General features: G+C 39.1%; 1 protein-coding gene across 1 annotated transcript in view; it reads left to right on the forward strand.

Moving 5' to 3' along the window:
• Positions 1 to 18,818, forward strand: part of shmt2 (serine hydroxymethyltransferase 2 (mitochondrial)) — a 77,129-nt gene that overhangs the window by 49,348 nt on the left and 8,963 nt on the right. The window contains exons 7-10 of the mRNA XM_062038126.1: positions 13,181 to 13,320; positions 13,390 to 13,552; positions 13,623 to 13,722; positions 14,813 to 14,968. Coding sequence (XP_061894110.1) covers positions 13,181 to 13,320; positions 13,390 to 13,552; positions 13,623 to 13,722; positions 14,813 to 14,968 — 559 coding nt within the window. The remainder of the gene's footprint in view (positions 1 to 13,180; positions 13,321 to 13,389; positions 13,553 to 13,622; positions 13,723 to 14,812; positions 14,969 to 18,818) is intronic.

Genomic DNA, 18,818 nt, shown 5'->3' on the forward strand with positions numbered 1-18,818 from the left:
CACTGAAACTTCCACAGAAATGTAAATAAATACTTCTGTGTTTATATTATTCATATATATTTGACACGGTATTAAATTGATTTAATCGCTTAACTCCAATTAAAAAGATGGCGTCATTGCAACATTACTACTTGGTTTGAGGGACCACAAAAGAAGGTAGAAAAAAGTAATATTTTCATTCGAGATGTCCGATAATGGCTTTTTTGCCGATATCCGATATTCCGATATTGTCCAACTCTTAATTACCGATTCCGATATCAACCGATACCGATATATACAGTCGTGGGATTAACACGTTATTATGCCTAATTTTGTTGTGATGCACCGCTGGATGCATTAAACAATGTAACTTTACCATGAATTGATTAACGTGGACCCCGACTTAAACAAGTTGAAAAACGTATTTGGGTGTTACCTTTTAGTGGTCAATTGTACTGTGAATATGTACTGTACTGTGCAATCTACTAATACAAGTTTCAATCAATCAATCAAAAACAAGGTTTTCCAAAATAAGAGAAAAACTTCAACTCCAGTTATGGAAAAAAGTGCCAACATGGCACTGCCATATTTATTATTGAAGTCACAAAGTGCATTATTTTTTTTAACATCCCTCAAAACAGCAGCTTGGAATTTGGGACATGCTCTCCCTGAGATAATCCTGATACCCACTACAACTATGGGAAATACTATACTTTGACTTTCACAAAGTGCATTATTTTTTTATTTTTTTTAAACATGCCTCAAAACAACAGCTACAAAAACAATGAAGGCACACAGCTTCAGTCCAGAGTATACTAGAGCATACTTGCCAACCTTGAGACCTCCGAATTCGGGAGATAGGGGGGCAGGGTTGGAGGGGGGTCTGGTTTGGTGGTAGCGGGGGGTGTATATTGTAGCGTCCCGAAAGAGTTAGTGCTGCAAGGGGTTCTGGGTATTTGTTCTGTTGTGTTACGGTGCGGATGTTCTCCCGCAATGTGTTTGTCATTCTTGTTTGGTGTGGGTTCACAGTGTGGCGCATATTTGTAACAGTGTTAAATTTGTTTATACGTTCACCCTCAGTGTGACCTGTATAACTGTTGATCAAGTATGCCTTGCATTCACTTATGTGTGTGTAAAAGCCGCATATATTATGTGACTGGGCCGGCACGCTGTTTGTATGGAGGAAAAGCGGACGTGGCGACAGGTTGTAGAGGACGCTGCCTTAACGCCCCCAATATTGTTGTCCGGGTGGAAATCGGGAGAATGGTTGCCCCGGGAGATTTTCGGGAGGGGCACTGAAATCGGGAGGGTTGGCAAGTATGCCCTACGTCCGTGTTTTACCTGATATGTACCGCTCCATACAGCTGCGTTTTAAAAAGTCATTAATTTTACTTTTTGAAACCGATTATTTCCGATATTACATTTTAAAGCATTTATTAGCCGATTATATCGGCAGGCCGATATTATCGGTCATCTCTAACTTTCATTTGATTGCTTAATGCCCACAACATCACCGAAGTGCGACATGAATGCTGCTAAAACACGCACAAAGTAAATTCTGTAGTTGTGAAAATACCACAGGATGACAAGCATTAAAAGCGATGAATAAACGTTGACATATTTTAGAATATACAGTCGTGGTCAAAAGTTTACATACACTTGTAAAGGACATAATGTCATGGCTGTCTTGAGTTTCCAATCATTTCTACAACTCTTATTTTTTTGTGATAGAGTGATTGGAGCACATACTTGTTATGGTTATGGGTCTACTGAAAATGTGAGCTAATCTGCTGGGTCAAAAGTATACATACAGCAATGTTAATATATGATTAATAATGATTGATGATAAATTGAACTGGAAATCTCACGTAAAAAATATACAACATAAAGTAGCAAGAAACACGTCAATAATGAATAAAGCAAAACATGTTCTAGACCAAAAATCACTTCATATTCTCTACTGCTCACCAGTGTTACATATCTGAGCTATTGTGTAGAAATATGGGGAATTAATTACAAAAGTACACTTCATTCATTAACGGTGTTACAAAAAAGATCAGTTAGAATAATACATAATGTTGGATATAGAGAACATACAAATCCTTTATTTATTGAATCAAAGATACTGAAGTTCCACGACATAGTGAATTTGCAAACAGCTAAAATTATACACAAAGCAAACTACAATCTGCTACCCAAGAATATACAACAACTCTTCTCAAAAAAAGACGAGAAATATAATCTTAGAGAGAAATGTAATTTAAAACATTTGTACGCATGTGCAACACTTAAGACCTTCAGTATATCAGTATATGGAATTAAATTATGGAATGGATTAAGCAAAGCAATCAAACAATGTACTAATATGATCCACTTCAAGAAACTCTTCAAACTTAAAGTGTTTACAAAGTACAAAGAAGAAGAATGCTAAATTTATTTAATTAATCCATTCTTTCACTCTCAAAATAATCTTACTTATCTCATCATATGAAATGTAACTTACTTCACCAATTATTATTTATTTATTTATTTTTATTGTGATTACTTATGGAGTATATTGTGAATAAATTGAGAACAGGAAGTGAACAAAAGTTTTAGAAACTGTTATGTAAAAGAAAAGGGGTAGGATTAAATAAGCTCTGCTTCTTCCTACTACTTTTCAAACATGTTGAAAAGAGAAACTGGAAATTGTGATGTATCATGTTGTATGCTTGCATGTTCGAAATAAACTCAAACTCAAACTCAATATTTGCTTACATGTCCCTTGGCAAGTTTCACTGCAATAAGGCACTTTTGGTAGCCATCCACAAGCTTCTGGTTCAATTTTTGACAACTCCTCTTCACAAAATTGGTGCAGTTCAGCTAAATGTGTTGGTTTTCTGACATGGACTTGTTTTTTCAGCATTGTCCACACGTTTAAGTCAGGACTTTGGGAAGGCCATTCTAAAAACTTAATTTTAGCCTGACTCACACATACAGTACTTCCTGTTCTCTATGTGTACACAATTACACCAATGTGTTCTGACAGCACATGGACAAAGATAAGACCTTCTGGAGGAAAAATCGTGATCAGATGAAACAAAAATGTAGCTGTTTGGCCACAATACCCAGCAATATGTTTGGAGGAGAAAAGGTGAGGCCTTTAATCCAAGGAACACCATTTCTACCGTCAAGTATGGTGGTGGTAGTATTATGCTCTGGGCTTGTTTTGCTGCTAATGGAACTGGTGCTTTACAGAGAGTAAATGGGACAATGAAAAAGGAGGATTACCTCCAAATTCTTCAGGACAACCTACAATTATCAGCCCGGAGGTTGGGTTTTGGTCGCAGTTGGGTGTTCCAACAGGACAATGACCCCAAACACATGTCAAATGTAGTAAAGGAATGGCTAAATCAGGCTAGAATTAAGGTTTTAAAATGGCCTTCCCAAAGTCCTGATTTAAACGTGTGGACAAGTCCATGTCAGAAAACCAACAAATTGAGCTGAACTGCACCAATTTTGTCAAGAGGAGTGGTCAAAAATTCAACCAGAAGCTTGTGGATGGCTACCAAAAGCGCCTTATTGCAGTGAAACTTGCCAAGGGACATGTAACCAAATATCAACATTGCTGTATGTATACTTTTGACCCAGCAGATTTGCTCACATTTTCAGTAGACCCATAATAAATTCATAAAAGAATCAAATTTCATGAATGTTTTTTGTGACCAACAAGTATGTGCTCCAATCACTCTATCACAAAAAAATAAGAGTTGTAGAAATGATTGGAAACTCAAGACAGCCATGACATTATGTTCTTTACAAGTGTATGTCAACTTTTGACCACGACTGTATGTATTCATAAGAGGTGTGAATCTTAAGGCACCTACCGATTCAATCCAATTTTGATTCCTGGAGTGACGTTTCGATTCAGAATCGATTCAACACGATTCAAAATTCAAACTAATTCTTGCATTATGTATTAGGGGTGCACAAAAAAAATCGCAATTCATATTCATCCCGATTCTAAATCGATTCATAATTTAAAAAAAATCAAAATAAAAGTTTCATTATAATTACTATATTGTTCGTAGGTCCATACCCTTTAGAGATTCATATAGGTTCTAACTGGAGATGTCCGATAATATCGGCAGGCCGATATAATCGGCCGATAAATGTTTTAAAATGTAATATCGGAAATTATCGGTATCGTTTTTTTTATTATCGGTACCGTTTTTTTTTGTTTTTTTGTTTTTTTATTAAATCAACATAAAAAACACAAGATACACTTACAATTAGTGCACCAACCCAAATAAAACTCCCTCCCCCATTTAAACTAATTCACACAAAAGGGTTGTTTCTTTCTGTTATTAATATTCTGGTTTCTACATTATATATCAATATATATCAATACAGTCTGCAAGGGATACAGTCCGTAAGCACACATGATTGTGCGTGCTGCTGGTCCACTAATAGTACTAACATTTAACAGTTAATTTTACTCATGTTCTTTAATTACTAGTTTCTATGTAACTGTTTTTATATTGTTTTACTTTCTTTTTTATTCAAGAAAATGTTTTTAATTTATTTATCTTATATTACGTTTGTATTAATTTTTTTTAAAAAAGGACCTTATCTTCACCATACCTGGTTGTCCAAATTAGGCATAATAATGTGTTAATTCCACAACTGTATATATCGGTATCGGTTGATTTCGGTATCGATAATTAAGAGTTGGACAATATCGGCATATCGGATATCGGCAAAAAGCCATTATCGGACATCCCTAGTTCTAACCCTTTTATCAACACTACTGCCTGCTCATTATTAAACTGCAAATACTTTAATTTAGCTTTTTTTAGTTTTCTTGAACACCCTTAAATTCGATTTAGATTTGTATGACAGTTCCTATGCAGGTAGCAAAGGTTTCAGGGTGAGGATAGTTTTACTCAGGAACAGATTCATTCTATTAATATTATTTGCTATGGTTTGAATACTGTTGGTTCTACTGTAAAATAGTTGAGCAGGCAAATTATTGAAGAAGCCTAGAATTTAGAGTGTCCAACACTGCAACTTTAAACCACGCAAAGTGCAGAAGAGATCCTGGTATGTGTTGGTACTGATTCATCTTGGTTGCACAGTTCCACTTTAGCGAGGTACCATCAGATGGAGTGTCCCACCATTATAGTGCAGTGTGTCTTTATTAAGATCCGTAACAGCCCTGCCACTAGGCCTGAAGTGGAGCCATATTTCTCCACCCCCTGCTACTGTCTCCATGGAACCATTCACTGTTTTATGGCGGAAAGCGCCAGGCTCCTGGACAGATTTTCAGTGTGGTTACCTGCATACACACTCCAACCATCAATGCTGATCATCACCCTCTCCTTGTCTTCCCTGCTCCCAGAAGTAATAAACATGTTCTGATCCAGTTAAGATTTGAGTGCGCCGAGCAGATTTCCATGATAATGCATATTTACGGAAGTGCTCTCAAGGATGCAGAGCTCTGATCTCTTGCCAACACGCAAATGGTGCCTCTTTTCCATAAGTGTTGGCAACAGAAGGCAAACCGTTTTCCCACGGTGTTGTGATATTTTGGGGCCCTCAGATTGCTGACGTGCTAAATAGTCAACCGCTCTCATTTAAAAGAGATCTAATGAGGTCCATGAATATGCATCATAGTCTAACATTGTGCAGCTAAAGACGCAGCTCAGTGTAATGTTGTATCCACACAGACCGAAAATAAAGATACTTTGTGCATGCTTTTGGTGCGGTCCGTTTAACATTGATAGGTTTGTCATGAGACCAAAGGAACATAATTGTAGTGATGTTGATAGATGTTCAATGTAGTGGGTCCCACAGGTGGTGATTTCAGTGGTCCCTAGGAATTTCAATGGGTCCCCATTATTTTAAAAAAAACAAAAATTCTTCATACTTCCTTTTTTTTTTAATTTTAGTGTTAAAACCTTTATTGGCTGTATGGTAACTTGATAATTAAAATCAATCAATCAAAGTTGATTTATATAGCCCTAAATCACGAGTGTCTCAAAGGGCTGCACAAGCCACAATGACATCCTCTGCTCAGATCCCACATCAGGGCAAGGAAAAACTCAACCCAATGGGATACAATGACAAACCTTGGAGGGGATCGCAGATGTGGGGACCCCCCCTGGGCGACCGGTGCAATGGACGTCGAGTGGATCTAGCATAATATTGTTAGAGTCCAGTCCATAGTGGATCTAACATAATATTGTGAGAGTCCAGTCCATAGTGGATCTAACATATTATTGTGAGAGTCCAGTCCATAGTGGATCTATCATAATATTGTGAGTCCAGTCCATAGTGGATCTAACATAATAGTGAGAGTCCAGTCCATAGTGGATCTAACATAATAGTGAGAGTCCAGTCCATAGTGGGGCCAGGATGTCGATGATGATGATGATGATGAATCAACTCCATTATCGTATATATTTGGACTTCTTTGATTCAGATTGGCTCTGGTTTCAGCTTTTCGGCCAGAAAACGTCCACGTCGAGTGGATCTAGTTAATAGTGTGAAAGTCCAGTCCATTGTGGATCTAACATAATAGTGAGAGTCCAGTCCATAGTGGATCTAACATAATATTGTGAGAGTCCAGTCCATACTGGATCTAACATAATATTGTGAGAGTCCAGTCCATAGTGGATCTAACATAATATTGTGAGAGTCCAGTCCATAGTGGATCTAACATAATAGTGAGAGTCCAGTCCATAGTGGATCTAACATAATAGTGAGAGTCCAGTCCATAGTGGGGCCAGGATGATGATGATGATGATGATGAATCAAGTCCATTATCGTATTCATATTTGGACTTCTTTGATTCAGATTGGCTCTGGTTTCAGCTTTTCGGCCAGAAAACGTCCACGTCGAGTGGATATAGTTAATAGTGTGAGAGTCCAGTCCATCGTGGATCTAACATAATAGTAAGAGCAGAAAAAAAACGCAGATCAACTGGTCTAAAAGGGGGGGTCTATTTAAAGGCTAGAGTATACAAATGAGTTTTAAGATGGGACTTAAATGCTTCTACTGAGGTAGCATCTCTAACTGTTACCGGGAGGGCATTCCAGAGTACTGGAGCCCCAATAGAAAACGTTCTATAGCATGCAGACTTTGTTTGGGCTCTGGGAACCACTAATAAGCCGGAGTTCTTTGAACGCAGATTTCTTGCCGGGACATATGGTACAATACAATCGGCAAGATAGGATGGAGCTAGACCGTGTAGTATTTCATACGTAAGTAGTAAAACCTTAAAGTCGCACCTTAAGTGCACAGGAAGCCAGTGCAGGTGAGCCAGTATAGGCGTAATATGATCAAACTTTCTTGTTCTTGTCAAAAGTCTAGCAGCCGCATTTTGTACCAACTGTAATCTTTTAATGCTAGACATAGGGAGACCCGAAAATAATACGTTACAGTAATCGAGACGAGACGTAACGAACGCATGAATAATGATCTCAGCGTCGCTAGTGGACAAAATGGAAATATGTACCGGTACTCAGTTATGTCCCAAGTGTTTCTGAAATTAAACAAATGTAACTCCAAATCTATGCAGATTATTGCAAAGGAATTGTCACAATGGGATGACATAAAACATTCAAACAAATTACAGTAGCATTACAGTGGCAACATAAATAGAACCAAAATAAATTACTAAAATTGAAATGAAAACAAATGGTATTCGTATTACCAAAATACATGATCAAATGAAGTCTATCCATCCATCCATTTTTTTCCGCCTATCCGAGGTTGGGTCACGGGAACAGCAGCCTAAGCAGAGAAGCCCGTACTTTGTCCAGCTCAAGGCGTTCCCAGGCCAGCCGGGAGATAGTCTTCCCAATGTGCCCTGGGTCTTCCCCGTGGCCTCTTTCCGGTCGGACGTGCCCTAAACACCTCCCCGGGGAGGCGTCCGGGTGGCATCCTGACCAGGTGCCCGAATCACCTCATCTGGCTCCTCTTGAGGTGGAGGAGCAGCAGCTTTGCTTTGATCTCCTCCCGGATGACAGAGCTTCTCACCCTATCTCTAAGGGAGAGCCCCGCCACCCGGCAAAGGAAACTCATTCCGGTCATAACCAAAAACTCATGACCATAGGTGAGGATGGGAACGTAGATCGACCGGTAAATTGAGAGCTTTGCCTTCCGGCTCAGCTCCTTCCTCACCACAACGGATCGATACAGCGTCCGCATTACTGAAGACGCCGCACCGATCCATCCGCCTGTCGATCTCACGATCCACTCTTGCCTCACTCGTGAACAAGACTCCTAGGTACTTGAACTCCTCCACTTGGGGCAAGATATCCTCCCCAACCCGAAGATTGCACTCAACCCTTTTCCGGGCGATAATCTTGTACTGGGACTTGGAGGTGCTGATTCTCATCCCAGTCGCTGAAGATCCAGGCCAGATGAAGCCATCAGGACCACAGCATCTGCAAAAAGCAGAGACCTAATCCTGCAGCCACCAAACCTGACTGCGCCTAGAAATTCTGTCCATAAAAGTTATGACAAAGGGCAGCCCTGGCGGAGTCCAACCATAATTGAAAATGGGTCCGACTTACTAACCCTAACCCTCCGGAAGAACTTTGAACATGTCACGGGGGAGTATAGAGGTACTTATTTTGCATCAGGCACAGTAGAAGAGACAGATGTGCATACAAGCGATGTTGAGGCAATAGTGCTAGTCTGATCAGAGTATTCAATCAATCAATCAATCAATGTTTACTTACGTATATAGCCCTAAATCACGAGTGTCTCAAAGGGCTGCACAAGCCACAACGACATCCTCGGCTCAGATCCCACATCAGGGCAAGAAAAAACTCAACCCAATGGGATAACAATGAGAAACCTTGGAGGGGACCGCAGATGTGGGGACAGACTCAGTCTTTCACAAGAAAGGATGGGGCGAGGTACACCCCTTTGTCCACAACTGCGTGAGCAAATAGTCAAACAGTTTAAGAACAACGTTTCTCAAAGTGCAATTGCAAGAAATTTAGGGATTTCAACATCTACGGTCCATAATATCATCAAAAGGTTCAGAGTATCTGGAGAAATCACCCCACGTAAGCGGCATGGCCGGAAACCAACATTGAATGACCGTGACCTTCAATCCCTCAGACGGCACTGTATCAAAAACCGACATAAATCTCTAAAGGATATCACTACATGGGTTCAGGAACACTTCAGAAAACCACTGTCACTAACTACAGTTGGTCGCTACATTTGTAAGTGCAAGTTAAAGCTCTACTATGCAAAGCGAAAGCCATTTATCAACAACACCCAGAAACGCCGCCGGCTTCTCTGGGCTGGAGATCATCTATGATGGACTAATGCAAAGTGGAAAAGTGTTCTGTGGTCCGACGAGTCCACATTTCAAATTGTTTTTGAAAATATTCGACATCGTGTCATCCGGACCAAAGGGGAAGCGAACCATCCAGACTGTTATCGACGCAAAGTTGAAAAGCCAGCATCTGTGATGGTATGGGGGAGCATTAGTGCCCAAGACATGGGTAACTTACACATCTGTGAAGGCACCATTAATGCTGAAAGGTACATACAGGTTTTGGAACAACATATGCTGCCATCTAAGCGCCGTCTTTTTCATGGACGCCCCTGCTTATTTCAGCAAGACGATGCCAAGCCACATTCAGCACTTGTTACAACAGCATGGCTTCGTAAAAAAAGAGTACGGGTACTTCCCTGGTCCGCCTGCAGTCCAGACCTGTCTCCCATTGAAAATGTGTGGCGCATTATGAAGCGTAAAATACGACAGCGGAGACCCCCAGACTGTTGAACGACTGAAGCTCTACATAAAACAAGAATGGGAAAGAATTCCACTTTCAAAGCTTCAACAATTAGTTTCCTCAGTTCCCAATCGTTTATGGAGTGTTGTTAAAAGAAAAGGTGATGTAACACAGTGGTGAACATGCCCTTTCCCAACTACTTCGGCACGTGTTGCAGCCATGAAATTCTAAGTTAATTATTATTTGCAAAAAAAAATAAAGTTTATGAGTTTGAACTTCAAATATCTTGTCTTTGTAGTGCATTCAATTGAATATGGGTTGAAAATGATTTGCAAATCATTGTATTCCGTTTATATTTACATCTAACACAATTTCCCAACTCATATGGAAACAGGGTTTGTATGTCGCGGACTCAACGTCTAGGTCCAGAGTATATAAAGTCACCAAAAAGGAATGGACAATGAAGGTGAAGGCAAAAGAGTGAGGAGTGTCCTGAAGATATCTAGATCCCGAGATTGATTGTTGTAAAATGTTCTTTGTCACATTCTGTACTTTCACGTGTTTATTAAAGATTTGATTAATTTATGATGTCTCAGGTGTGATTCACTACAATAGGGCCCCACATCACTCTGGATTCCAGTTAATTGAAATACCACAACACTGGATATTGTTCAGATAAGTTACATTTAAGAACTTGTGAACATGCGCATTTTCCGCGCGTGCGTATTAGGTCGTGTTGCGCCGGCGGATGGAGGAGGGGAGGGGTCTTAAACGGTGGCATTGTTGTGTGTGGACACGGATAAGGTTAGGTAGGATTTACCCTGGATAACCTTATCCGGCTTAGTGTAAACGGGGCCTTAAAATGCGTTTTTTTTTTAAAGAAAAACATACATTTTATTGTCTTACATATGGATTGTGAATGCTAGGAAAATCCCCCAAAATGTGCACTTCCCCTTTCAGATGGTTTTGTGTCAGGGTAGCAGGAAGTGTAGCTTGCAACATCATTGATATTGTATGTATAAAGTTGGACGATAAATAAATGAGACCACTCATTTTATTTCAGCCCTTTTTGTAGGGGAAAAAAATACAGTCTTATAATTATGTCAATATATACTTGGCCGCATGACTGACTGGAACCAGCTGAGGCACCGTTACATCACTTTCAACAGGTTTGCAGTCTAAAGATGTACAGCATAAGAACTGGAGACATAGGCGCCGATCTACATTTCTGCCAGTGCTCGGTATTTGTGTATTAGTGTTGTCCCGATACCAATATTTTGGTACCGGTACCAAAAGTATTTTGGTACTTTTCTAAATAAAGGGGACCACAAAAAATGTCATTATTGGCTTTATTTTAACAAAAAAATCTTACGGTACATTAAACATATGTTTATTGTAATTGTGTCCTTAAATAAAATAGTGAACATACAAGACAACTTGTCATTTAGTAGTAAGTAAACAAACAAAGACTCCTAATTTAGCTGCTGATGTATGCAGTAACATATTGAGTCATTTATTATTCTATTATTTTGTCAAAATTATTGTGGTAGAAAATGAATTATTAATCTATGTGTTCATTTACTGTTAATATCTGCTTATTTTCTCTTTTAACATGTTCTATCTACACTTCTGTTAAAATGAAATAATCACTTATTCTTCTGTTGTTTGATACTTTACATTAGTTTTGGATGATACCACAAATTTGGGTATCAATCCGATACCAAGTAGTAACAGGATCATTCATTGGTCATATTCAAAGTCCTCATGTGTCCTGAGTTTATAAACATAATATAAATGTAAAAAAAACTAAATGAGATTTTGCGATATTAAAATTTTTTGATGTAATCATAGTAGTATCGACGAGATACGCTATCGTACGTGGTATCATTACAGTGGATATTAGGTGTAGATCCACCAATGGCGTTTGTTTATATTGTAGCGTCCCGGAACGGTTGGTGCTGTAGGGAATTCTGGGAATTTGTTCTGTAGTGTTTGTTGTGTTGCGGTGCAAATATTCTTCCAAAATGTGTTTGTTGTTGTTGTTTAGTGTGGTTTCACTATATGGCACATGTTTATGACAGTGTTGTTTAGTGTGGTTTCACTATATGGCACATATTTATGACAGTGTTGTTTAGTGTGGTTTCATTATATGGCACATGTTTATGACAGTGTTGTTTAGTGTGGTTTCACTATATGGCACATTTTTATGACAGTGTTGTTTAGTGTGGTTTCATTATATGGCACATGTTTATGACAGTGTTGTTTAGTGTGGTTTCACTATATGGCACATGTTTATGACAGTGTTGTTTAGTGTGGTTTCACTATATGGCACATGTTTATGACAGTGTTGTTTAGTTTGGTTTCACTATATGGCACATGTTTATGACAGTGTTGTTTAGTGTGGTTTCACTATATGGCACATATTTATGACAGTGTTGTTTAGTGTGGTTTCATTATATGGCACATGTTTATGACAGTGTTGTTTAGTGTGGTTTCACTATATGGCACATTTTTATGACAGTGTTGTTTAGTGTGGTTTCATTATATGGCACATGTTTATGACAGTGTTGTTTAGTGTGGTTTTACTATATGGCACATATTTATGACAGTGTTGGCATTGTTCATACTGCCACCCTTAGTGTGACATGTATGTATCCCACACACCATTAGACTGTACAACTCTTCTCTGGGTAGGAGGGGGGGTACTAGGATGACAGGGGATGCAAAACAATAACAGTGGAATACTTTTTCATAACATGGTCACTACTGCCTAGTTTTTCTTGTTATATTCTTATTTTACTGTTATATTTGTATTCTCATTGTTGCTTTTTATTCTTATTCTATTGTAATATTTTTCTATTTTGTTTCCATTTATACCCCCATTATTTACTTTTTACTTTTTAAATTCGATCTCAATTTTGTACACTGCTGCTGGAATTGTAATTTTCCTGAAGGAATCAATAAAGTACTATCTATCTATCTATCTATCTATGTATGGCTGTTGACTAAGTATGCCCTTCATTCACTCGTGCGAATGTCAATGGCAATGTCAAGATGACTGTGTCATTGTTTCATTATTGGGCACAATGAAATATTGGTTAGGCTTTGTTAATTATAGACTACCGTATATGATATGTGACATTTTTTATCATGCAAAACGGACCAAACTCGCCACAAAGTTAACAACAATAAGATTGAGTTTTCAAAAATTATTGTGAAGATTGAAAGTTACCATCAATCCCACGTGGGTGCTCGGCATTGTCGGATCGGTGCCTATGTCTGGAGATACATCCATTCAGAACTTTCAGAGAGATTCTCCCATTCTATAAGAAATATAAAGAAAACTAAAATGTATCTAATAATCGTTTACATTGATTCTTAACACAATGAATGTAAAATGGGCGATACGGAAATATAAAACACGGGTGATTCATGGTCAATTGTGTTGTCTTCCTCAGCTGTGCACCGATATCAAGGCCTACATGCTGGCTGACATGGCTCACATCAGTGGACTGGTGGCAGCCAAAGCCATTCCTTCTCCATTCCAAGACGCTGACCTGGTCACGTCTACCACCCACAAATCCCTCAGAGGAGCCAGGTAACCGTAGGGGATGTGTCTACTCTCAAAAGACCAGCACAATGTACATTCTTCTCCTTCTTCGTCCAGAGCTGGTCTCATCTTCTACCGTAAGGGCGTCCGCAGTGTGGACAAGAAGGGGAAGGAAATCTTGTACGACCTGGAGGACAAGATCAACTTCTCGGTGTTCCCCTCCTTGCAGGGTGGACCTCACAACCACGCTATTGCTGGCGTAGCTGTGGCACTCAGACAGGTCCGCAAAGCAAACATTCGATCAATGCTAGTCAACTGTTGGCATTTAATGATGCATATGTTGTTTGCAGGCTCAGTCTCCTATGTTTAAGGACTATATTGCCCAAGTTCTAAAGAACTCTAAAGCCATGGCTTCTGCTCTCCTCAGCAAAGGCTATACCATAGTATCAGGTACCTATTTAACATTTACTTCATAAGTAGACAGCACGACTAAAATTAGTAGCTTTTAATTTATTGTGTGTCTCCATTAGTAATCCGTGTCAAAAGGTTTGAAACGAAAAAAATAATTGTTTGACAGCCACAAAGCAATTTTTCCCATAAAAATGTTTTTTTTTAAATCCAATTAACCCTTTCCAAATTCAAATAATATTAACACATTTACACAGAATAATTTTCATTTATGTGCATAAAATCTTAAATTATTCTAAATGAGTAAGAAAATCGATAAATTAACATTTAACATCACTTTAACCTTTATTGAAAACTTTTCTTTTTGGCAAAAGACGGCGAAGAGGAATGAGGGGAGGGCATGTGTACTTTGTTACAAGTTCTTACTTTAATTCAATAGTTTTTTTCACCTCTTTTACCACAAGCAACTTTCTTTGGCACCACAGTATTTTTATTCTATTTGTATTAGGCCATCATAATCAGTAATAAAAATGGTGCCTTGTTTGGGCAATCGATTCCACAGAATGATATCAATCAGTCATATTTTATTTGTACAGCTCGTAATCCCAAATGCCTCAAAGGTGCGATACAAACTCACAACAACATCCCCTGATCTAAGGAAAAACTCCAAAATGCCCAGATGGGGAAAAAGAAGAACGGGATTGCAGATGTAGGGACCCTCCTTCCAGGGTGACCGGCTGCAATGGATGTCAAAGGGGGTGCAGTTATTGAATTGAAAATTTGTATTTTTGAATTAGTTAGTTATTAATTTAATAAATAAAGTGGGAGTCCAGTCTGTCGGGAAATCACCAGATAGTCACTCAGTCGGTCAGCTACGAAGAGATGTCAATAGCTGTGCATGGAAGACGAGTGTCGCAATTTGGGTCAGCTCACACCTCCAGACTGGTACCTCTCCAGAAATGAACTGTGGTCACATGGTATGCTCTCCAGACAGGAAAGGGAGGGGGTGACAGAGCAGAAAAGTGGCATGTCAACTGGTCTAAAAAGGGGTCACGTAAAGTCTCCGTAGTTTGAGCAAATAAAAGGCTGCAATGTTTCCTTCACTTTAAAACATTTGAACTAAACGTTTCAGGGGGCACCGATAACCACCTGGTTCTGGTGGATCTGCGGCCCAAGGGCATTGACGGCGCCCGAGCAGAAAGGGTACTGGAGCTGGTCTCAATCACCGCCAACAAGAACACCTGCCCCGGGGACAAGAGCGCCCTGACTCCTGGAGGCCTCAGGCTGGGTAAGTGTCACACATTATATGTATTTTATTCCAAAGGATAGTAAAGGCACACCCAAATACTAACTGCAAAAAACATGTCACTAAAGCTCGGTTCAGGTTCACTTGCTGACTTTTTAGCAAGTAGGTGTGTTAGCAACAAGATGTGTTACGAGAAGAACCATCTTAATATTTAAATTAAGATTAATTGTTGTATTTATTTATTTGTACACATGTATGACAGTTATGAATGTCAGTAAGTGAAATGCACGAGGCACAAATCACCTTTGGATGACACCTTATCCACTTAACGGAGTCACATATTAAGATTTTTTTTGTCTACGTTTAAAAGACTTCCTTGTGGTCTACGCAACATGTATTCTTGGCTCTTTGCTCAAAATGTTGCCTATATCAGTGTTTTGGCACACCAGACTGTGAGATACAGTCTGGTGTGCCGTGGGAGATTATCTAATTTCACCTATTTAGGTTAAAAATATTTTTTGCAAACCAGTAATTATAGTCTGCAAATTACATGTTGTTGAGTGTCTAGAGCTCGGCAGAGTAACCGTGTAATGCTCTTCCATATCAGTAGGTGGCAGCAGGTAGCTAATTGCTGTGTAGATGTGGCAAACAGCGGGAGGCAGTGTGCAGGTAAAAAGATGTCTAATGCTTAAACCAAAAATAAACAAAAGCTGAGTGCCCCTAAGAAAAGGCATTGAAGCTTAGGGAAGGCTATGCAGAACGAAACTAAAACTGAACTGGCAGTAAACAAAAACAGAATGCTGGACGACAGCAAAGACTTACTGCGGAGCAAAGACGGCGTCCACAATGTACATCCGAACGTGACATGACAATCCACAATGTCCACACAAAGAAGGATAAAAGCAACTGAAATATTCTTGATTGCTAAAACAAAGCAGGTGCGGGGAATATCGCTCAAAGGAAGACATGAAACTGCTACAGGAAAATACCAAAAAACAGGAAAAGCCACCAAAATAGGAGCGCAAGACAAGAACTAGAACACTACACACAGGAACACAACCAAAAAACTCCAAATAAGTCACGGCGTGATGTGACAGGTGGTGACAGTACACCTACTTTGAGACGAGCTATATTGATGCATGTGGTTATGGTTTAAAGTCATATCCAACAATTGCGACGACGACTTTTTACTGTCTACTGAGTTTCTTTTTTTAATGATTCCTGCTGGTGGTGTGCCTCCGCATTTTTTAAACGCCAAAAATGTGCCTTTGCTCAAAAAAGGTTGAAAAACACTGGCCCAGATGATGTTTTACAGACCATCTTCAAGCCACTTTCTGACCGTCTCTTGAGGGTGCGCTGTTTATTTGCATGCCTTCACTTCGACTATGTCTTCCCCGTGCCATCTTTGTTGTAGTCTTTAGTGCTTCGATACTAACAGATTAAATTGGAATAATCCAAAGAGGTTCATTAGGTCTTCAAAAAATTATGCAATTTGTTATTCTTATAGCCAGACCTGTGTGTTTACTTCCATACCTGACGGTTGTAGCCGAAACCGTCAGGTACGGAAGTAAACACACAGGTCTGGCTATAGTTATGCATGGTTGATTATGGTTTAAATTAGGGCTGCAACTAACAACTAATTTGATAATTGATTACTTTGTTGATTATTACTTCGATTAATCGATTAATAATTATTTGTCGATTATTATTTGTCGATTATTTATCGATATATAATTATTTGTCGATTATTCATCATCATCAGCAGCAGCCGTTGTCAGTCCACTGCTGGACGAAAGCCTCAGCATGTTTCTGCCATAGTGAACGATCTCTCTTGGCGTACTCTTCATGCTGGTTATTAGCCTACACCTTCCACGCTGGCTTGGTGCGGGTTGGAAGGGGTATTTTATATCAGAGATCCTTCTCCTAGACTAATTGCCTTACTGGGCTGTTGAACTTAGTCTGTCCTGTTGGTTGTCCGCGCCCCAATTACCCAGGGACCCGCTCAGCTTTATGGCGCTGACCACCCGCCAGTCACAAGAGAAGGTGCAAATGGTTCTTTGTGTGCATTTTATAGACGTTAGTTGGGACTCACTAACCCCACACACAACCTCCCATCTCATGCCTGGATGTAGTTTAACGTCATACCCAGGACATGTCGATTATTACTTCGATTAATAATCGGATAAAAGAAACAAACTACATTTCAATCCTTTCCAGTATTTTATTGAAAAAAAACAGCATACTGGCACCTTATTTTGATTATTGTTTCTCAGCTGTTTGTAAATGTTGCAGTTTATAAATAAAGTTTTATAAAAAATAAAAACATTTAATAAAAAAAATTGCTTGCGCACAACATAGATCCAACGAATCGATGACTAAATTAATCGCCAACTATTTTTATAATCGATTTTAATCGATTATTTGTTGCAGCCCTAGTTTAAATTCATATCAGTGGCCTAGTGGTTAGAGTGTCCGCCCTGAGATCGGTAGGTTGTGAGTTCAAACCCCGGCCGAGTCATACCAAAGACTATAAAAATGGGACCCCTTACCTCCCTGCTTGGCACTCAGCATCAAGGGTTGGGATTGGGGGTTAAATCACTAAAAAGGATTTCCCGGCGCGGCCACCGCTGCTGCTCACTGCTCCCCTCACCTCCCAGGGGTTGATCAAGGGTGATGGGTCAAATGCAGAGAATAATTTCGCCACACCTAGTGTGTGTGTGACAATCATTGGTACTTTTTAACTTTATAAGAATAGTAAATTGCACAGATTAAATTTGACTTTGTATTAGAAATGGCAACAGCGGAGAATGCATGTGCATGTACGAGCCGGTCTGCCCCACAACAAGAGGATAGAGAAAAACAACCTATTGAACACAACGGTGGACACGCACAAAACACTTCAAGTAAATTTCTACCATATCCGCTGATGTCACAATTGGGAAAAACGGCACTAATGGGGCAAATTTCAAATGCATCATTTTCTGGAGGTATGAAGGAAAGCAAGGCTGTTTTATGAGTATTTCCGCCTTGCATCCATAGTTTGATTTAAAATTGTTGGGACTTGTGCAGATCCCAAATACACAATAACAGGTGTCAATAGGTTAGAAAGGTTGGTTTTGCATAATAAGGCCCCTTTACTTGAAATCATTGTTTCAACAACAACTAACCAATTGGCCCCGATGTACACACAAGTTGACACACAGCTTTAAATGGCTACTAAATTATTTAGTACCGAAGTATCCTTTTAAACCTGTGATCTGTTTGCTTGGAAGCAATGTGTGTGCAAAACATCGGGTAGTTTGCTGGATTCCGAGTCAACCAATAAGTTTAGCTACAACTGCCAGGAAAATAGTTTGGGATGCAAAGACAAGCCCACAATTTTACAAGTGATGCCCTCCTATTTTCCTTATGTAGAGAGTCTGCTGGGAAACAATCCATGGTATTTTGCAGCAGATAATATGGATGAACTTTAATATTGTAATAGATGGAAAGCCTTTTTTTTTTTTTTTTTTTTGGAAAAATATGTTTGAAAGAGGAATCATTTTTGTCAATGACATTATCAATGAAAATGGTAAGATTATGGACTATGATGAATTTAGAACTATGTATGGTGATGCTTGTTCAAGCTTTTCATTTAATCAACCAACCAGAGTAATTGGGAAAACATGGCAACAAATAATTAATTATGGAACTACTAAATTATTAGTTTGTAAACCTCCAATAAGAAATTCTAGTAGACAAAAAGGAACTAAAATTCATAGAAAATTTTAAGTTTTTATTTAATAAAGAAATCTCTGAAGGCTGCCCCATATAATAACACATATGGAAAATGGGAGGACTTTTTTGACTGCCCGTTGCCGCGGGATATAATATTCAAATTAATCTACAAAAC

This window comes from Entelurus aequoreus, linkage group LG26, assembly GCF_033978785.1.
Source record: "Entelurus aequoreus isolate RoL-2023_Sb linkage group LG26, RoL_Eaeq_v1.1, whole genome shotgun sequence".
Taxonomy (NCBI): Eukaryota; Metazoa; Chordata; class Actinopteri; order Syngnathiformes; family Syngnathidae; genus Entelurus; species Entelurus aequoreus.